Source organism: Grampus griseus (assembly GCF_964374135.1).
Source record: "Grampus griseus genome assembly, chromosome: 2".
Taxonomy (NCBI): domain Eukaryota; kingdom Metazoa; phylum Chordata; class Mammalia; order Artiodactyla; family Delphinidae; genus Grampus; species Grampus griseus.
In genome coordinates this window covers 74,451,584-74,471,918 of record NC_139018.1, presented here as the reverse complement: position 1 = coordinate 74,471,918, position 20,335 = coordinate 74,451,584, and the positions used below count along the sequence as shown (strand labels likewise).

Sequence of the window (20,335 nt, the reverse complement as noted above, 5' to 3'; positions counted from 1 at the left end):
ACTGACTAGATTTCAAAGATACGCAGGCCTAAACTTGTGGAATGATCCACATTTGAGACTGATCTGACTTGTATTGTTAGGGAATAAAAATGCACTCAATACAGATAAACCCAGAGCCCACACGGGCTACTCTCATTATAGTGAATGTCAAAACCTGTACAAACAGTTTAATCGCCGTTGTTAGGTGTCTTAAATACTGCTTGAAACTGAGTGGGACGCGAGGTGGGGAATGGAAATGTATTATCACACAGAGATTTTGTTGTCCTGAAATTTGAACTCTACAGTAGATCTTTTTTTATCTCCTGGTCGCTACTTCACTTGTGACATTCCAGTTTCTCCCTCATCACCCCATATACCTCCTATGCTTTCACTCCAATCTGCCAATAGAGATTTGAATATGAATATTTTCCGTATGACTCCTAATAGGAGACGATGGTTCTGTAACAGAGAAAAGTGAGAATACGTCTCCTGTAACCGGAGGTGCTGTTCTGAGCCTGTTGTTCTCTAATTCATACACTTCTCTCCGTGGTCTTGGCATGGGGAGAAAGCTTTTCATTTTAAAAATGCAACATGATAACCAAAATGCATTTCTTATCCCTCCCATATATTATTTGCCTTTGCCTCCTCTTGGCACCTCCCCCATCACCACCACCATTAACAGTTTTTGAGAATTGGACTTGACTGGATTATTTTCCTGATATTTTGCCAGCTGTGACGCTTTTCAAACAAATCCCAACCTATCAACGACCATTTTGTCAAAAAGCCAAGAGAGAACTTCCCTTCTGAACACACCAACCAAACCACACATAAAGGCCAAAATATACACAGCTGTACATTTAAGAACGTGAGACAATAAAAAGCAAAACCACTTAGGCAAAACAGTCACTAAAGGCGGCTTTAAACCACAGACTCAATGCATTGCCTACCCTCATTTGCCACATGGACTGCATATTCCTTGGCAATTATTTAATTATTCACTAATCTGATACTTTAGAAGAAGAGCAGAAAATACAGTAAATGCACATGGAATGAAAATGCCTAAGTAATTCTATGCATAGGATTTCTTCTACGCTTTAATTTGCACATGAAATCCTGTCTGGATCACATTTGGGAACACAACAAAAAAATCCACATCCTAGGGTCTACTTTGCACACAAAAAACCAAAGGCAATCGCTTTTGAAAACAAAATCTGATACGGCACATATACACATACTGTACATATACACATAGCACAAAACCCCAAGATAAATCTTTACGAAATTACTTGCTTAAAGAAACACACACGCACAATGTTCTCATGAAAAATGTGTGTAAGACACACTGTAAGAAGGGCTTTGACCCCCCCCCCGCCGGGAAATGAGTGTCACAATTATAAAATCCAAACATTTTTAACCTATTGGCCTTGGACAATTGCCACATTCAAGCCACTTGGTTTTGGTTCTGGGGGAGGGTGTGTAAAACGCACGCAAACAGCTTTGTGAGGGAGTCTCAAATCTCCGCTCCCTTACACGTTGCCTGTGGCAGAAATTTACATTATCCCTTCATCCCGCTTAAAAAAAGAAAGTTACACTTCCCAAGAGGATAAATTTTTAAAATTCCCCTGACCATAAAAATTTACCAGTTCTTAAAATGTGATAGCAAAAAGAAAAAATCTCTATAAATTTGGCTGGAAACAGTTGTACACGGCCATCCTGCTTCTCAACTTCTTGGTATATTTAAAACCTTGACCAGGAAAAAGAAAGAGGAAGAGAGACAGAAAAAGAAATGGGGAAAAGCGCACATTCCCCTTAGCAACAGTTTCCTCACCCCAGCATTGCCACAGATCTCTATTTTTTTAAAAAAATTTGAAAACACACACAAGATTAAGGAGAAAAAAAATGGAAAAAGGATACCCGAAGGTCGTATGGCTCTTTGTATTCGTGTGTGTGCAAAAAGGAGGACTCGCGGAGCCAGAGCCGGCAAGCCCCGCCCCTCCCCGGACGCCCGCCCGGATTGGCCACTGGCGGCCGCTGGGCGCCCCGCCCGCGAGCACACGCGTAGCACCCGAGGCGCTGGCCCAGGGGGCCCCCAAGGGCCGCCCGACCCCCGACCCTGGCCCCCTTCCGCTCGGACCCTGGCGGCCCGGTTGGCACCTATACCCTTCCCCACCTCTCTCCCCTTCCTTTCACTTTCTCACCCTCCTCTCACCTTTTCCCATGTTTGTTCCTCAGTGAAACCAGGCCTTCGTTACCAGCATAAAAAACCGGTGAGCGAGCACCTTCTGACAATTTGCTAAAGTTGGTTAACTAGTCAGTAAAATTCTAGTTTGGGATTAAGCATCAATCACTCGGTGCGTGGGCCGAGCTCATGATTTCCAGGTGGAATGTCTCTGGGTCACGTCTATTGCTTAACTCTCCCACCTTTAAATGAACATTCATGCAAGTGCGTGACATCCTTCAGGTGAAAGACAAAGTAGCTTTACACTTTGGGCGAGGATTTTTGCGCAGCCTTCGTCCCCAATTTTTTCTCTATTTGGCTAACACTACATTCTCAAGAACCTAAAATGGTCCCCCTTTACCTCCTGCATGAAGACCTGCTTCTTGTACCTGGATTTTAAACTACTCATAATCTGGCCCCAGGCCCCTGTTTGTACTTATTTCCCACTGCCCTCACTCCTGTATTATTCCTTTGCTCAAGCGGTTTCATCTGCCTGGAGTAATGCCTGTCTCCTCTTCTCTGACTAGTTAGTTTTTAAACACTCTGCAGCTATTTCAGTCAACACAGACCACTTCCTTCTCTCAACTATCAGCATGAACTTCATGTTTACTCAGGTTAGCAGTGCTTAACTCTACCTTGATTGTTTCCCATATTATAGTAATTTCACACTAGTAAATTGTTTGAGATCAGAGATCATATCTTAAACTTCTTTCTTTCCCCTTCAGGAACTATTTTTTAAATTTTTACTGCAGCAGCTGGCATAATTATAGACATTTAGTAAACACTGAAAAATAATCATGTATGATTGAGTGAATTTTTTTCTAGCTAAACACACACAGATTTTGAAACTCAGATCCCACAACAAGAATTTGCCTTCTTCAGTAGCAGTTCATGAACACTTACTGTGCAGGGACTGCTGTGAATACTTTACATGTATTTACTTATTTAATCGCCACAGTAGTGGGGAGGTACTCATTATCCTCACTTTATAGATGAGACTAAGACAGAGAGAGGTATAATAATTTGACTAAGGTTATACAGCTAGTAAGAGGTAGACCTGGAACTTGAACCCAGAAAATTTAGCTCCATAGCGCAAGTTCTTAACCGTTATGCCTCACTGGCTCAAAGCACAGCTTTAAAAAATATCTGATTTCATCCTCACAACATTCCACAAGACAGCTGGCCTGAACGCTTACTAAAATATCAATGTAATGAAGTCACACACAAAGATGAGGGGACTGTTCTAAATTAAAGGACAACAGGGGACCTCCCTGGTGGTCCAGTGGGTAAGACTCTGCGCTCCCATCGCAGGGGGCCTGGGTTCGATCCCTGGTCGGGGAACTTGATCCCATGGGCATGCTGCAACTAAGGAGCCCGGCTGCCACAACTAAACATGCCACAACGAAGATCCTGTGTGTTGCAACTAAGACCCGGCACAGCCAAAATAAATAAATAAATATTTTAAAAATAATAATAATAAAAATAAATTAAAGGACAATAAAGAGACATAAGAACTAAATGCAAAATATGATCCTTGATTGAATCGGGGTTAGGAAAAAAATTATAATGGACATTATCAGGATAATTGGGGAAAATCGAATGCGATAAATGAAATATATGAAATTAGATAATGTGATTGTATCAGTATTAAACAGGCAGGTTATTGGCATCCCAATTTTACAGGAAACAGGATCAGAGAGAGGTTACTACAAGGTCTCATTGCCCCAAGCCGGCTGTCTTATTCAGCCCCCCAGTGCTGAAATGTCTCCTCCCTTCACTTGTTGGTTCTCAAAGTCTAGGATATTCTCGGTAGGATCTGCTTCTCAGCAGAAAGGCCTGTTGCCTCCAAGTGTTTTTTTCACCCTAGCAGCACCCTGGCTTATATGACAACCCAGGCAACAGCTTTGCCTGTTACATGAAAATGAGGTGGCAGTGCTTATATTCTTTTTTTTTTTTTTTTTTTGCGGTACGCGGGCCTCTCACTGTTGTGGCCTCTCCCGTTGCGGAGCACAGGCTCCGGACACATAGGCTCAGCGGCCATGGCTCACAGGGCTAGCCGCTCCGCGGCATGTGGGATCTTCCCGGGCCGGGGCACGAACCCATGTCCCCTGCATCGGCAGGCGGACTCTCAACCACTGTGCCAGCAGGGAAGCCCTAGTGCTTATATTCTTAAGGGTTATAGACTTTCTGTGTTTCCTTTCCCGTGTTTTCCATTATTAAAAAAATAATAATAATACGGGACTTCCCTGGTGGCGCAGTGGTTAAAAATCTGCTTGCCAACGCAGGGGACACAGGTTTGATCCCTGGTCCGGGAAGATCCCACATGCCGCGGAGCAACTAAGCCCGTGCGCCACAACTACTGAGGCTGCGCTCTAGAGCCTGGGAGCCACAACTGAGCCTGCATGCCGCAACTACTGAAGCCCACGCCCCTAGAGCCTGTGTTATGCAACAAGAGAAGCCACTGCAATGAGAAGCCCGCACACTGCAAGGAAGAGTAGCCCCTTCTCACTGCAACTAGAGAAAGCCTGAACGCAGTAATGAAGACCCAACGCAGCCAAAAAAGATAAATAAAATAATAATAATAATATAAGCCAGGAAAATCACTAGAAAAGTAAACGTTTTACCTTTTTTTTTTTTTTCTTTTTTAGCTGCACTGTGTGGCATGCAAGATCTTAGTTCCCTGAGCAGGGATCAAACCTGTGCCCCCTGCAGTGGAAGCATGGAGTCTTAACCACTGGACCACCAGAGAAGTCCCAGGAAAACATTCACTTTTGATAGGAATATATTAGGACATCTCATATCCTCAGGTGTACAGGTGATCATTTTCAAAAACGTTAGAATGAAGGGAAAATAAAACTGTTAATGACAATTATTATAATCAACATTTATTGAGGGTTTACTTGGTGCCAGCCACTCTATTTCATGTACTCAAGCCTATAAGTACTATTATATTGCCTCTTTTACTAATGAGAAAACTAAGACTCAGAGAGGGAGGGTGACTTACCTCAAGGTCATTAAGCTCATTAAATGGTGGAGTCAGAACTTGAATCCAGGTCTTCTGACTCCAGGACCTGTGCTCTTGACCATTCATTAGTCTCTGCCTAAATTGCAATCCACTCTGCCTTGCTATGTTATACTCTTTGGCTCTCTTGTTCTGAGTCCATGAAAGAGAAGCCTGTCTTCCCTCTGATTATCAGTAGAATGTTCACAACCCCCATACAACATCTCTTGGGATATATCTTTAATTATGAGTCCATTTCTACAAAGGGCGGAGTTAAGATGGAAAAGCCATTTCTTTTCTTTCTTTCTTTTTTTAATTAATTTATTTTAGGCTGCGTTGGGTCTTTGTTGCTGCGCGGGTGGCATGTGGGATCTTCCCGGACCAGGGCTCAAACCCGTGTCCCCTGCATTGGCAGGCGGATTCTTAACCACTGCACCACCTGGGAAGCCCTCTTTCTTTCTTTCTATTTTTTGTTTTTGGTTGCGCCATGCGGCATCCGCCCCCCTGCAGTGGAAGCTCAAAGTCTTAACCACTGGACCACCAGGGAAGTCCTGTCATTTCTTTTTCTTTTTTTTTTTTTCCTTATTGTCACAGGGGAATCTTTGGTAGAAAGTTTGAGTAAACCATTTTTGTGCTCTTAGGTAATGAGAATAGGGAGAAAATGCACCTTTTTCACCTAATTACAATTTAAAATTCTAAAGCATTTGAGATTTCAAATGTTAAACTTCACAGATGACTTGTCAATTGAGGAAAAGCTACTTATTTAGCTTTGAATCAAACAGATCTCTTTAGTATTTTAAGCTGTTTCTGTTCAGTGAGATCCCAAAGGGGCCTCTCCACACAGTGAAGTCTAACTTCCCCTGGCATGAGGCCAGGAAGCTGTTTCTGACAGTTATTCATTACCACACCCAAGAGCATTTTAGAACAGTAGTGGAAGGAAATCCCAGAGCCAGTTGGGACTGTGTCCTCAGAGACACTGGAGAGGGAAGTGTCTGAGAGAGTTGAGATTTGGAGAAATGAGAGAGGTTACAGAAAGGTGGAAGATAATGCAAAGGAAAAGAGAAGGAAGAGAGGCAGGCAGCAGGGAAGTACTCAAGGAAGAGTGAAGAAAGGAGTTTATGTTGCAGCAAGAATGAGGTTCGATTAGATTTTAAAAGAAAAGAGTTATGGATTTGACGATTTATTAAATGCAAAATAAATTGTATAAACAGCTGGGAAGTTTTTCTTTAAAGACCTGCAAATAAAGAATAAATTAAAATGCAATAAAATAAAAAATTAAAGATAGGTAAATGCAAAGTACAATGAGGAAGAGGAAAAGAAAGATAGATGCCAGCTTATACAGGTAGAAGAAATGACAGAATTTGAAAAACCAACACTTGCAACCACCAATGCAAAAATTGATTCAGGAAGGATCATCAGGGATGCTAAAACCAATGGGTGCAAGACTATGGGAGTACAGGATATTCCCATGATTTCAAATAATCACTCTACTTCTTATTAGTTTACTAATTAATTACAAAGGGCAAATAATGTACCTTTATTTCTTTTTTAAATATATTTATTTATTTATTTTTTATTTTTGGTTCTTCGTTGCTGCGCTGGGGCTTTCTCTAGCTGCGGTGAGCGGGGGCTACTCTTCGTTGTAGTGTATGGGCTTCTCGGGAAGTATACAATATCACCTAGGCAATATTCTTGCTAAAAATGTTTAACCTGAATCTAATCATGAGGAAAGAATCAGACAAATCCAGATTTCACAGGACATATTATGGTCTGCGCTCTTTAAAGTATAAATGTCATAAGAGACACACACACAAATATGAGGACCTATTCTAAATTAAAGCAGCTGAAATGACACGACAGTTAAATGTGATGTGTGAGCCTTGATTGAATCCTGGATCAGGAAAAAATATATATGATGTACATTACTGGGACAGTTGGTGAATTTGAATACAGACAGGGTATTAGATAATACGATCATAGTAATGTTAAATTTCTTGGTGTGTTAACAGTACTGTGGTTTTGTAAGGGAATAGCTTAGTTCTTAGGAGACATATTTAAGGGTCAAATGTCATGATCTCTGTAACTTACTTTCAAATGATTCAGTAAAATAAATATTAATAAATAAATGGATGTATACATATAAAGTAAATGTGGCAAAATGATAACAATTAGTGAACGTATGTGAAGGGTAAGTGGGTATTCATTGTACTATTCTTTCAACTTCTCTGAAGTTTTCAAGCATTTCAGAATTTTTAAAATATAGATAAAACTGTTTGCTTTAGATATTTAGATTCAGCCCTTTCTCAAGACAAGGTCAGGGTCTTAAGGTCTCTGGAATTCTCTGATTCATTTTAGAACTCCGTTATAATTCTTCAGAAAATTCTAAAGCACATGTTAATGAACACCACCTAGAATGTCAAAACATTTTGTTTAAACCGGTGGAAGAAAGACAAGTGGCAACAATTCTAGATTTCGAAGGAAACCAAAACCCAAAGAAAGGTGGCTTGTCTCCATTTTTGGGTGTGGGGCTTGGTGGCACAACTTCTTCTCTTTCACCATTAGTCCTTCCCTTATAAAGAGCAAGTCACTCATGCACCTGACATCCAGGAACCAGGCTTGGGTATTGGCTAAGCCTCTGTCCATGGATTGAAGAGAAAGCAAAATAAAACAAAATATGGTAAGGGAGATAACCTACAGAGCTACACCTGGAGCTCAGTTCTTCAGGGGCTGATCGTATTTTGTGTGAGACTAATCCTGCCATTTGAAGAGAAAGAGAGCAGGACCGCAGAATCCAGGCAAGGTGGGGATGGGCAGGAATGCTTCTCAAAACTGCCTTTTATGACACCTAGTTGTAGTCATTTATAAGCAGGGGGTTGGCAAAACATTTTTTAAAGATTCATAAAGCAAGTAATTTTAATTTGTCTTAATTTAAAAATTAATATAACGTTTCATAGTATGTTTCAGAGGAGCAAACAGCATCTTGAAATGCAAAAATAATAGGGAGTCACAATGCTGAGAAGAGTAAGAATCACTGGCATTAAGGCACCATAGTGAAATCCTTCATTCATTCATTTATTCATTAAAAATACATTTATTATCTCTACTGAGTAGCCTGCAGCACCCTAGACATTGGAGAATAAACAAAAGTGTAGTAAAGTGTTTAACTGAAAAGGAAGACAGGTATCGTAAAACAATCAGAGACCTTACACAGATGCTCATGGATGTAGCCCATGCAGCCAAGGACCACACCTGGGCTCTACTGACTCAAGGCTGATCCACCTTTATGTGCCATTTTCCCTCTTTGGGACGTACTTAGAGATGTGGGACCATGCTTAATCTGTTGTTCTGGTTTAAACTGCTCCACTGCTTTCTTTTCTAAAGATTAAGCTTCGAGTGCAGCCTCAAGACTCAAGGGAAACAGAATGATGATGAGCCCTCCCACAGAACCCTGGTGCTCAATGGATTTCCTCTAATCAGACAACAATGCACATCACTGCTCCAGATGAACTACCATGAAAAAAGGGTCAATGTGTTCTGTGAAACTCTGTGCATGGGGAAGCTAAGAATGTCTGATGTCCTTGGGATAGTGATGATATTGAGGCGAGGCTAGGAAAAGAGCTGCAATACGTACAAAAATATCCCTTTGACTTTAGTCCCTTGTGGGCTACACACATTTCTACGTGAATCTACTTATTTCCTTCTTACCAGAAGCACCTGCTATTCCTGTCTCCCTGGGAACTTGTGGCCCCCCTCTCGCTATTTGAACAGCCTTGGTCCTGACCTGTGGGCATGTATGTGTGAGGTGTGTGGCCAGGGGGTATGAAAGTGAGGGGAGAGAGGACCTCTTTGTGAGTCAAAAAATAAAATGTTAAAAGGTACTGAATCTGTGATCCTGCCTTACTTACCCTCCTGCTCTTATGAGACCGGTTTCTGCTTTTCTGTCTTCCTGGCTGGGTTGAGAAAAGGTGGTTCTGAGAGAGCTCAAACCTTCTTTCCAACCTTGCACAAGCAGAGTAGACAGAGAGAGATTCTTGCAGAATGTAAGTGACTGTGACAGTACAGGGGCAGCACACAGAGGCACGTGTTCATTATGTATGGCTGGAGAAATTATCTGTCTCCAGGGGGACATGTTTCACTGTGCATTAGCTTCTCGCTGCTTCCTTCTTCCCTATTTCTCTGCCCACTCTATCACTTGTCCTTCTGAGTCTCCCTTCCCACTCCCTGACCCACACCCCCATTCACAGTCCAGCTCTGCCCATCAATGTCTCCATCCATCTTCTCTGCCACGACCCGTCTCCCTCTCCTCTTTGCTCAATCTCACTCTTGCTGTCCAGGAGTCGCTTTTCTGTCTCATTTGTCTCTTGTTTTCTCTAGCTCACTTTCTCGCATTCCATCTGTGTTTCCCTCTGTAATACCAGTTTTTTGGGTACCCTGAAGCTAGCAATAACCTTTTCTTGTTACATTAATGTCCATAAGCAGCACTTGGTTTATTGATTGATTAGTTTTTATTTAAATTCTGTGGAGGAAAGAGAAGGGAATTTTTATAAAGTGAGAGCAGAGAGAAAACATGAAATCAAGCAGAGAGACAACAAAAAGAAGGGGCATCCTGAGAAGATGGGGGTGGGGCTGATATAGGGGGAGGCATCAGAAGGGGTTGAACCCACGGTGTCTAATTTCCTTTCACATAAACTGGTTCAGATCTTCACGGCTGATGACAGCTAAGTCTGGATTATAAAGTGTGAAGTGCCAAGTTAGGCTTGGCACCTGACTCAGAGGCAGAGCTTCAGGGAGAAATGAGTTGGGTTAAATAAACCCAAGAAGCTGACGTGGGTAGAATTTCTGCCTGACCCATTAACAACGGCGAATGGGACATTTTAGAAATGGTTTTTATTGAAATGCTTCAGTGGGGCACAGCCCCGAGAAGCAAGAACTTGGCTGTGAGGCCAGCCCTGGGGTGCACTGTGGGGATGTGGAGAGTCGGCTGATGCAGGGGTGGGGGGCGGCCCGGGTCAGGCAGGAGGTGGCAACAGCTGCTCATCAGAGCAGTTGTGACTGCTGTGTTTGCTCTCTCATCTTGCCCGCTATAATTAAAGCTTTCCCAATACGATTCTGGCTTCCTAAAGGGAAACTAGAATTTAAAAAACAAACAAGAAAAAATACCCCAAAATAGCAGAGATGCTTAGTTGCAATATACATGTTTTATTTTTAAAATAAATTTATTATTATTTAAAAAAATTTTTTTGGCTGCGTTGGGTCTTTGTTGCTGCACGCGGGCTTTCTCTAGTTGCAGCGAGCGGAAGCTATTCTTCGTTGCGGTGCCCGGGCTTCTCATTGAGGTGGCTTCTCTTGTTGTGGAGCACGGGCTCTAGGCACGCGGGCTTCAGTCGTTGTGGCACACAGGCTCAGTAGTTGTGGCGCACGGGTTTAGTTGCTCCGCGGCATGTGGGATCTTCCCGGACCAGGGCTCTAACCCGTGTTTCCTGCATTGGCAGGCGGATTCTTAACCGCCTCAAGGGAAGTCCCTATACATATATTTTAAATCATAAAGCTGTTAATCCTGTCTTGAGGTCACTGCTGCTGGTCAAAGCATCTAATCTACTGCTAGAGCCCTGGCAGGAGGGGGTCTTAACAAAACAATCAAAACTAACAGAAAATGAAATATCTAATTGTATTCACCAAATTAGATACGCTCATGTGAATTCATCACTGACCCAACCATCCTCCTTCTTCTGAGACTAGGGAAATGCTCCCCCAGTTTCCCTCCACCTTTTTTCACCTTACTCCCTTTCCATCCCCCCTCTTGCCTCGCTCCCCTGAGAGTCCACATAGAACCTGTGGACCATAACAAATCAGTTGTTTTATTTCCCCTCAAAGGATGTAACTTTCCATTCCCCAAATGGCTTTGACAGTTTTCTCATTTGCTAGCTGAGGAGGATATCAAGAGACACTGACCTTCTGGTTTTGCCTAAAGAGGGAACACTCAGTAACTATTATGCTTCAGTCCCTGATTTAATTGTGACCTTCCTCCCTCCTCCTCATGTCCTCGCCTACCTTTTCACCTTCCCTCATGAACATTCTACTCACCCCACAGGGCACCGCTGCTCCCTGTAGCCCTCCCTTGCCTGGTTTGGAGATGCTGTAAGGCACATCTGTCTTCAACCCCACAGCATTCCCTGCCAGCAAGAGGAAGCATGGGGCCTCTAGGAGTGTTTTGCTCCCTGTTTAATCAGATTAGTCCCATCACCTACCCTGAGGAGTCACATTTTGGTGTTACTGAGCTATCCGTGGAAGGAGAAATTGTCAGACATCACTGAAAAAGCCCTGGCCCTTGGATGCCTGGGAATTGCAGAGAGAAATTAATCTTCTGGCTATTTAAGGCAATTTCTTTTCCATAATCCTTTGTCAAGAGGACTGCACTGGGAAATTAATCTGATGGGAGTCCCTGAACTGGTACACTCCACTCAACAGCATCTCTCCAGTGCTATGCAGCATCCATCATCCCTGCACAAGCAGAGACACACATCACTGCAAAGCTAACTCCCCACCAGTCCCAGCAGCAAAAAACTGCAATTGCAGAGTGAGCATCACTGGGCCTGGAGACTTGCAGTTTTCCTCTATCTCTGCTCTAATTTCTTTCCAGAAAACCTACCACAGATTGATCTCTTCCATTAAGCCAGTCTTTCTTTTTTTTTGGTACTTGGGCCTCTCACTGTTGTGGCCTCTCCCATTGCGGAGCACAGGGCTTTCCGGACGCGCAGGCTCAGCGGCCATGGCTCACGGGCCCAGCCGCTCTGCGGCATGTGGGATCTTCCCGGATCGGGGCACGAACCCGTGTCTCCTGCATTGACAGGCGGACTCTCAACCACTGCGCCACCAGGGAAGCCCAAGCCAGTCTTTCTTTTATCCAAAATGCAGGAAGGCAGAGAAGCAGGGATATGCCAGAACACAGGACTCTAGGATATGCGGTTTTTGCCTGAACATAAGGACTCAGCCAGTGCAGAACAGGTGTTTACACTGAACAGCTAGACCACTGCAAAGTCAGGTGTGAGATAGCAACAAGGCAAGGGCAGCATTGCTTCATGACTGTCTCTTCTCTCCACACTGAATTTTCTTTCATGGGAAAAGAGCCCAGGGAGTCTCATGCTCTCTGGGGGTCAATGTAAAAGAATTTCAATCTTCAACTCTCTTTTCTTCCTGAAGGTTATTTCCCAGGGCAGTTATTTTCAAATTGTGTTCCTTGGGGTTCCAAGAAGTTCCAGGGAGTATGTGTGGTGGTGGGAGGTGATGTGGGAAGTGGCTGGAGGGGGAAGCTTAATGGTTGAGGCTCTGGACCCTTCAACTCTACTTCAATCTGATTTGATTTCTTTCAGGGGCTTGGATTTCTCCTAAGAGTTCTTTTTTTTTTTTCAAGAGTTCATTTTTTAAAAAGAGTCCCAGGTTTCCCTGGTGGCGCAGTAGTTGAGAATCTGCCTGCCAATGCAGGTGACACGGGTTCGAGCCCTAGTCTGGGAAGATCCTACATGCCGCGGAGCAACTAGGCCCGTGCGCCACAACTACTGAGCCTGTGCTCTAGAGCCCGCGAGCCACAACTACTGAGCCTGCGCACCCCAACTACTGAGCCTGCGCGTCTGGAGCCTGTGCCTCGCAACAGGAGAGGCCGCGACAGTGAAAGGCTCGCGCACCGCGATGAAGAGTGGTCCCCGCTTGCCGCAACTAGAGAAAGCCCTCGCACAGAAACGAAGACCCAACACAGCCAAAAATAAATAAAATTTTAAAAAAAGAGTTCTAATTTTGTAAAAGGTCTGCAAACCACTGTCCTAAGTGAGAGGAAGATGACTGCGTCTCTGCCTCTTGCAGCTAAGCATCTGCCGGCGGCTGTGCAGAAGGGAGCTGTAGCGTGGCTCCTGCCTGCTTTGACTGTAGAGCAGGTCTAGGTCCACGCTGGCAGCTCCTCAGCTCCAGGGGCTCTGGAGGCACCTTTCAGCAAAATGAATCTCCTTAGGCACCAGAGTCATTTGTTTTCCAAACTCCCTTCTCTGGTCTCACTAATTCCCAATTTCCCTGCATTTGACAAATGCAATTAACAAGCCTCCATCAGTTCCTGGCCGACAGCCCTCATCAGTCAATAGGGAGACTGCAGGAGGCTGAAGGGGGAGGGAAGGTGCAAGAAGGGAAGGTTGCTGCAGTATGGGGGAGAAGAGGCTTTACCCCTCTATTTCTGTGGATAACCCTTCCCAGCCCCTTGGCCTCAAAAGACGACACTCCACTGTCACCCTCACCAACCACTTTCTTCCTTCTTGCCAACTAATACAAATCAGTGTTTATGCCCTCCTCTCCCATTTCTTAAGTTTCTCCCATCAACCTCCTCTATCTCCCCTACGTCCTATGTCTTGTCTTTAACAGAAGGCCTTGCCATCTGCTGCCACCATAGCTTGGGAAGCCCCTCAGCGCTGGGTGTGATAAATCAGCCATCTCTGCTCTCAGCAGGGCCTCTTCCCCACCCACACGTTCCAGTGAAAATTCTGTGCCGCTTCCTGCCCAGGAGACTATAAGTCCACCATCATCTCCTTCTGTCTCCCACACTGGCACACACTGGAGGGCCAGGACAGGGATCACCAGGCTGGTGGTCACTACTGCTTTCACACACACCTCTGTCCTCTCTTTTCCCAGGGTCAAAGGCTTCCCTTCCCAACTGGCTTACCCTCTTCACCTTTCTGCTCTCCATGTAGCATCAGCCTCCCCTCCCCCACCACAGGAGGAGAGCTTTTTTCCTCCGAGCTCGGCCTGGTACAGCCCTGTGCATCTTTCCACCTCATCAACTTTTCATCTCTTTGCAAACAGAATCAGGAAGTCTCTCCCTCCTCCCTCCCTCTCCTTCTCCTTTGTTATTAGCTTCATGAGTGGGGACGTTAATGTATTCACTAGACGATGTCTTCACACCGCTGTTTCCTGTAATTACAGTCACTTCCCTCCCACTGTCCCAGCTTATTTGACTGTAAAGTGCTTGGAGGAGGGACAGTGTGGAGAAAAGACACAATACAGGCTGAGATCGAGTAGTGTAATGTTAACATCCAAGAAAGTAAAACAAATAATTACCTCTGCAGTAGCTCATTAACAACGGGTAACACATGGAGGTCAATGCACCAGAGATTAAAAAAAAATGATGGATACAATCAGGGACCCCTCCACTAGAGGATGGGGAGCTGTACCCATATTACCAACAACAGTCACCCCAAGCAAGGCAAGCAGCCACATCTGCCCTCCTTCAGGGGGTAGATCCACTATATTTGTCATGTAGATCAGCTACATTGTTACTGGAGACTCGGATCCAGCCATCCTCCCGGACATGGTAGAGGTTGACGGAACCTCCTGAGTAGGCATCTCTGTAGGTGGCTTGGTAGATGGCGCGACGGGCCAGATCATAGGCCTCTTCCACCTCCAGGTCATAGGAGTAACCCCTATCCATGACCCCATAAGCATACACAGAGCCAGAACCTACAGAGAAGGTGGCCCCCGAGATCCGGTTTCCTTCACTGTCCACGTAGTAGAGGCCTGGAAAGAGAGATGAGGTTAGTAAGAAAAAAATGATCACCGCTTTTGACATCTGATTCATCCTCCAAGGCAACAGTTCTCCATTCTTGTTGAAAACCAGGGGAGACCAACAGAAATACAAGAAAATAGCACTTCTATAAAATTACTTAAAAAAAAGGTGAAGAAATCAAATTAAATTTTAAGACTTCAGGATTCTACACATACCATCCCATCTTACCTCACATTACAGTAACTGCCTTGTCTGTCTTCTCTGTACAACCAAAAAGCAAGTATAATTCAAATGACTTAGGTTTCAAGCACAGAACTTCAGGCACTGTGAGAGGTAATATTTAAGACAATCCTGGGATTTCCCTGGCGGTCCAGTGGTTAAGACTCTGCACTTCCAACGCAGGGGGTGCAGGTACGATCCCTGGTTGGTGAACTAGGATCCCACAGGCTGTGCAGCCAAAAAATGAAGGAAAAAAAAACCAAAAAGACAATCCTAACCCTCAGGGTTTAGACTATCTGGAGTGCAAGGCATACGTCACACAGTAGGAGAATAAAGCCTATAATTTTAAATCATATTGTAAAGACCCGCACTGTCCAGTATGGTAGCCACTAGCCACATGTGACTACTAAGCATTTGAAATGAAGCTAGTACCACATGCTAGCTAGTACCACATCATAATAATATTTTGGATCTACTGGGTTAAATAAAATATATTATTACAATTAATTTTCCTTTTTATTTTAAAAAATGTGGCTACTATAACATTTAAAATTACATGTATGGCTCACACTATATTTCTATTGGACAGTGCTGGTACAGTGGTAGGCCAGGTCAATCGTCTATTTTTTTATTTTAATTTTTTAAATTAATTTCTTTTTTTTTTGGCTGCGCTGAGCGGCTTGTGGGCTCTTAGTTCCCCAAACCCGGGCCCTCGGCAGTGAAAGCGCACAGTCCTAACCACCAGACTGCCAGGGAATTCCCCCAACCACCATTTTTATAAAGTTTTATTGGAACATAGCCACAGCCATTTGTGTATATATTGTCTATGACTACTTTTTTGCTAAAACAATGGAGCTATGTAGTTGAGACAAAGATCATATAGCCTACAAGCCTAGAATATTTACTTATATTTGGCCCTTTATGAAAAAGTTAGCCAACCTCTGGTATAGACAAAAGTTTAGACAAAGATGTAGTAAAATTTTTATCATTTCCATCTGCCCACTGGGCCTCTCCAGCTGGATGCCTTTGTCACCAAATTCATATTTAAATTTCCTGTCCTCAAATACTTTTAGTGGTTCTCCATTACCTACCAAACTCATCCGTCTTCTGCCCCACCAATCCTGCTGTATTTTCAAATTCTGTCAATGCATCACTAATAGTTTTCCTATTTCAGTGGTTCTCAACACTCACTATGCATCAGAATCCTCTAAGGAAGTTTTTTTTTTTTTTTTTTTTTTTTTGCCACAACAAGCATCTTGCAGGATCTTAGTTTCTGGATCAGGGATCAAACCCAGGGCCCCGGCTGTGAAAGTGCTAAGTCCTAGCCAATGGACAACCAGGGAATTCCCAGGAAGTTTTTAAAAAAGATGCCTAGGACTTACCCCAGGTATTCTTTTTCAATTAGTCTGGGTGGGGGACAAGCATGGATCTAGATTCTTAAGTTCTTCAGGTGATTATGATACAAGCCAGGTTGAAAAGCACTGCCCTTATCAGTTTTCAGGTTCCAATGGTTCTAACATGGAGCCCCTCCTCAAGTCCCATTGCCACTACCTTGCCTAGCAGCTCACCATCTGGTTCCAATTGCTTCACAATTAAACTAGACTTTAGTTCCAATTAAATTAGATGTCCAGTTACTTCCCCCAAAATCTCATGCTTCTTCCCTGTCTTCTTTTGTTCATTGTTTCCTTTCTCTCATTTTCACATCCAGGAAAATGAGTCCGCCTCAATTCCTCCCATCAGAAGCAATCCCCCCACCCCCCAAATTCCTTCAACATTTTATTGGTTCTCTTTAAAGTGGCATTCATCTCATTCAGCCTTGCATTAAGTAATCTGTGACCCTTTCTCAGTCAGCTTGAGGCCGGGGGCTGACTCATCCTGAATGGGACAGCTTGTCAGGAAGGCTTCTTGAGATGGTACAATTTAGGTTATGCTATGACTTCCTGGGTTTTCCTTGCTAGCCAGTTTCTGTACTCTCTTATATTGTTTTCCACCACCTGGGACCAATCCAATAGCTAAGGGTTCAAAACAACATTTCTGAAATGCTACCCTAGACCACACAAGATGTATGGAACTCTTCTTTCACACTTTTCAAAGAGAAAAGTGTTTCAATTTCCAAAGTAACAAACTGAGCTCCTCTATCACATGCACTTTTAAATCTCTCCTCATTCATCCTCTATTTCTTTTTTCTTTCTTTTTTTTTTTTTTTGCGGTAGGCGGGCCTCTCACTGTTGTGGCCTCTCCCGTTGCGGAGCACAGGCTCCGGATGCGCAGGCTCAGCGGCCATGGCTCACGGGCCCAGCCGCTCCGCGGCATGTGGGATCTTCCCGGACCGGGGCACGAACCCGTGTCCCCTGCATCGGCAGGCGGACTCAACCACCGCGCCACCAGGGAAGCCCATTTCATCCTCTATTGAGTAATGAACTAATATTCTCCAAAGCAAATGAAAAAGTGGTGGGTATCCTACAGTTGTTCAAAAGAGGAAAACTAGGCATTTAGAAAGCAGGTAAATGAGGGAATTCCCTGGTGGTCCAGTGGTTAGGACTCAGTGCTTTCACTGGTCAGGAATCCCTGACACTTCAATTTCTAGTCAAGGAATCCCGCAAGCCGTGCAGTCAAAAAAAAAAAAAAAAAAAAAAAAAGGAGTCGGGGGCAGGTAAATGAATGAAGCAAAACCAATAGGAGGAAAGAGTAACTATTTTCAAGCACCAAAGGGGAAAATTAAACAGAAGGTGACTAGCTGTATCCCAGCTTGACTAAAGGGACAGTCACAATTGGCTGAAAAAGAACTGATATCAGATACAAGACTGAATTTCCTGGCAAGGTTTTTATATATCAGAAGGAAAAATAGGCTAAGGAATTTCTTTTCAGAGATGACAACAGGACCTAGGTGATTATATCAAGCAAAGAAAGGAGATGAGCCCCAAAGGGCCCCCCTTCTAGGCCAAAGACTCTTCAGGAAAAAAGGGAAGAGAAATGACTAACTTTTGAGTAGGTACTTAGTGTCGCTGTCCAATATGGAAGGCACCAGCGACATGTCGCTGTGAGCACCTGAAATGGGGCTAATGACACACGCCGAAATGATAATAGTTATTTTGGATTAAGAGAACTGTTAAAATTAATTTCACCCATTTCTTTTCACTTTTTAAATACATCCATTAGAAAATGTAAAATTACATGTGCGACTCACATTGTATTTCTATCAGATGGCACTGACTAGAGTTTTTATGTCTATTAGCCGATTTAATTCTTAAATACAACTCTTTGCAGGTCTTATCATTTTACAGGAAAGGCCAGAAGGAAACACATTATGTGTCAGACACTACATGCTTGACATGTATTACCTCATGGAACCTATGTAACAGATGATGAAACAGTCTGAGAAAATAAGCAACCTGCCCAAGGTCACATGGGTGGTCAATGACACAGCTGATCTACTTCCCTGCCCCTTCCTGCACTACAGCCCTTCCTTGAACAAACAGACGAAAGGACTGAGAACTAACCAACACATCCCCAGCACTGACATAAGCTCTTCCATTCATCTGTTCATCCAACCCCTCTTCTCTGTAGTGCCAGCCCAAGAATCACATGGTTGCAGCTTAACTCACCAGGGCCTCTCTTATCCCAGCCACAGATCATGGTGCCCATGGACAGCCCCATGCCTTTATACTGATACACCATGTTGGCAAGCAGCTTGGAGGCAGCTGCTACCGAGATGCGTTCCTTGTTTCGAAGCTCATAGATTCGACACTGCCGAGCCAACAGCCGCTCCCAAAAGCTGCAATCCGCTGCACCCCCAGCCATGGTACCCAGCAGGTAGGGGTTGATCTCTATCACCTTCTTTACTGTCTGGGAGGCAATGTAGGCACCTGCTGTGGCCCGGGAGTCTGCTGCAACAATGACTCCATGGCGAAACTGTTAAGATCAGAGAAAACACAAAACAGGCCACATGAGACCACAAAAACATCATCTTTGACATTTCTTTATGCATCAGTGCAAACCCAGAACATCTCTGTCTCTGCCGTTTTATACTTCACGACATACTTTCCCTCATATTAATGTCACTAGAGCTTCACATCAATCCCTTGACATGGGATTACCTTCAGTATTACCTTCACTTGATGGCTGAGGAATGAGATCGAACGACTTACCCTAGATCATACAGCCAGTTATTGCAAAGCTGGGCCAAGAATCCCAACTGTCTGGCTCCTAGTACAGTGCTTCCTCCCACCAATCTTCCTCCTCAAACCATAACGTTTCGGTAACCCTGGCCTATCGGGGCTTCTCAGTTTCTAAAACCTTTGGTGGTTACAACAGCCTTCCCTCTGCCAGTGTTCACTGCTGCTGCGGCCTTTCCTGGACAGGAGCACCCTGGGGTCGCCTAGGTATCAACCCAAGCGGCCTCGGGCTCCTTCTCCCACTTACCACACGCCCCGCCCTTCCAGCCCCATCGCCCCCCACTCCGGTCAGAGCGAGAACCGAGGCCTCTCGGGGCAGTGACACAGCAAAACCGCCGGGGTTGGGGTGAGAGGTCCGAGCCTCCGTCTGGGTTTCGTGGCCGCGACCACCGCGGGTTCCGGACCAGCTAGCTGGGAGGTCGGGAAGGGCGCGGGCGCACGGAACTGAGCCCGGCGCGACGGCTGGGTCCGCACCTTGAAGGCCAGGGTGGTAGTTCCATGAAGCATTTCGATTCTCGGCTCCTCTGGGACACCCCAGCTGGGCGCGACCAGGCTCAGCCCATCGCTGGGACTCCCTGGACCCAGGTCCAGCAGATCCGCACGACCCCCGAGCCCGAAAAACCCGCGCCGGTTCACGGGTAGCGGCCTCTCCAACACGCTGGCCAGCGCCATGTCTAGTAAGGGCAAAGGGAACTGCCTGCCAGAACGCCTAGCAAAGAGCGGCCGGGCAACGCCTCGTCGTCACAGCTTCACTTCCTATTAAATCGATCACAGGGAGCAACCATTTTAACTCCTGGCAACCACGCCTCCAAACACAAGAGCCAGACGCGAGTGATTATTTTCACCGAGGAGGAAAAAATAAATGGCTTCACTCCCCTTAAATTACAAAGAGATGTGGCTGCCATCTTGACTTTGGTCACGTAAACAACAGGGGATTAGATTAACCTCAAATTCATAGGAAGCAATCGCAAACGTCCAGGTTGAGGGACGGAAGTGGGGCCGGCCATCTTTCAGAAGGGCGTGACTGGATGAAATCCTGTTCTAAACGGCAGCGGTAAATCAGCCCCGCGCCGCCCCGCCCCGCCCGGTGTCCTAGCAACACTTACATCACTACTGCTTCAGCAGTCTGTTAACGCGACTGAAGTTGCCATTTTGTGTAAGGGCACTCTGTAATACTGGGTAAAATAATGATCTACGCTGAG

The 20,335-nt window shown here is 44.8% G+C and overlaps 1 protein-coding gene across 1 annotated transcript; it reads right to left on the bottom strand.

Annotated features, from left to right (window-relative positions):
• Positions 1-14,242: 14,242 nt before the first annotated feature.
• Positions 14,243-19,821, bottom strand: PSMB5 (proteasome 20S subunit beta 5). Its single transcript, XM_082648788.1, has 3 exons — positions 19,608-19,821; positions 18,564-18,870; positions 14,243-14,750 (listed from the first exon to the last, which is right to left on the bottom strand). The coding sequence occupies exons 1-3, from the start codon at positions 19,803-19,805 to the stop codon at positions 14,464-14,466; spliced, it is 792 nt and encodes a 263-aa protein (XP_082504914.1). The 5' UTR covers positions 19,806-19,821; the 3' UTR covers positions 14,243-14,463.
• Between the last annotated feature and the right edge of the window lie 514 nt (positions 19,822-20,335).

Coding starts and splice junctions, on each gene's coding strand:
- PSMB5 (XM_082648788.1), bottom strand. CDS start 19,805: ATGGCGCTGGCCAGCGTGTTGGAGAGGCCGCTACCCGTGAACCGGCGC. Junction 18,871..19,607: donor CTACCACCCTGGCCTTCAAG/GTGCGGACCCAG, acceptor TGATCTTAACAG/TTTCGCCATGGAGTCATTGT. Junction 14,751..18,563: donor CTGGGATAAGAGAGGCCCTG/GTGAGTTAAGCT, acceptor CTCTCTTTCCAG/GCCTCTACTACGTGGACAGT.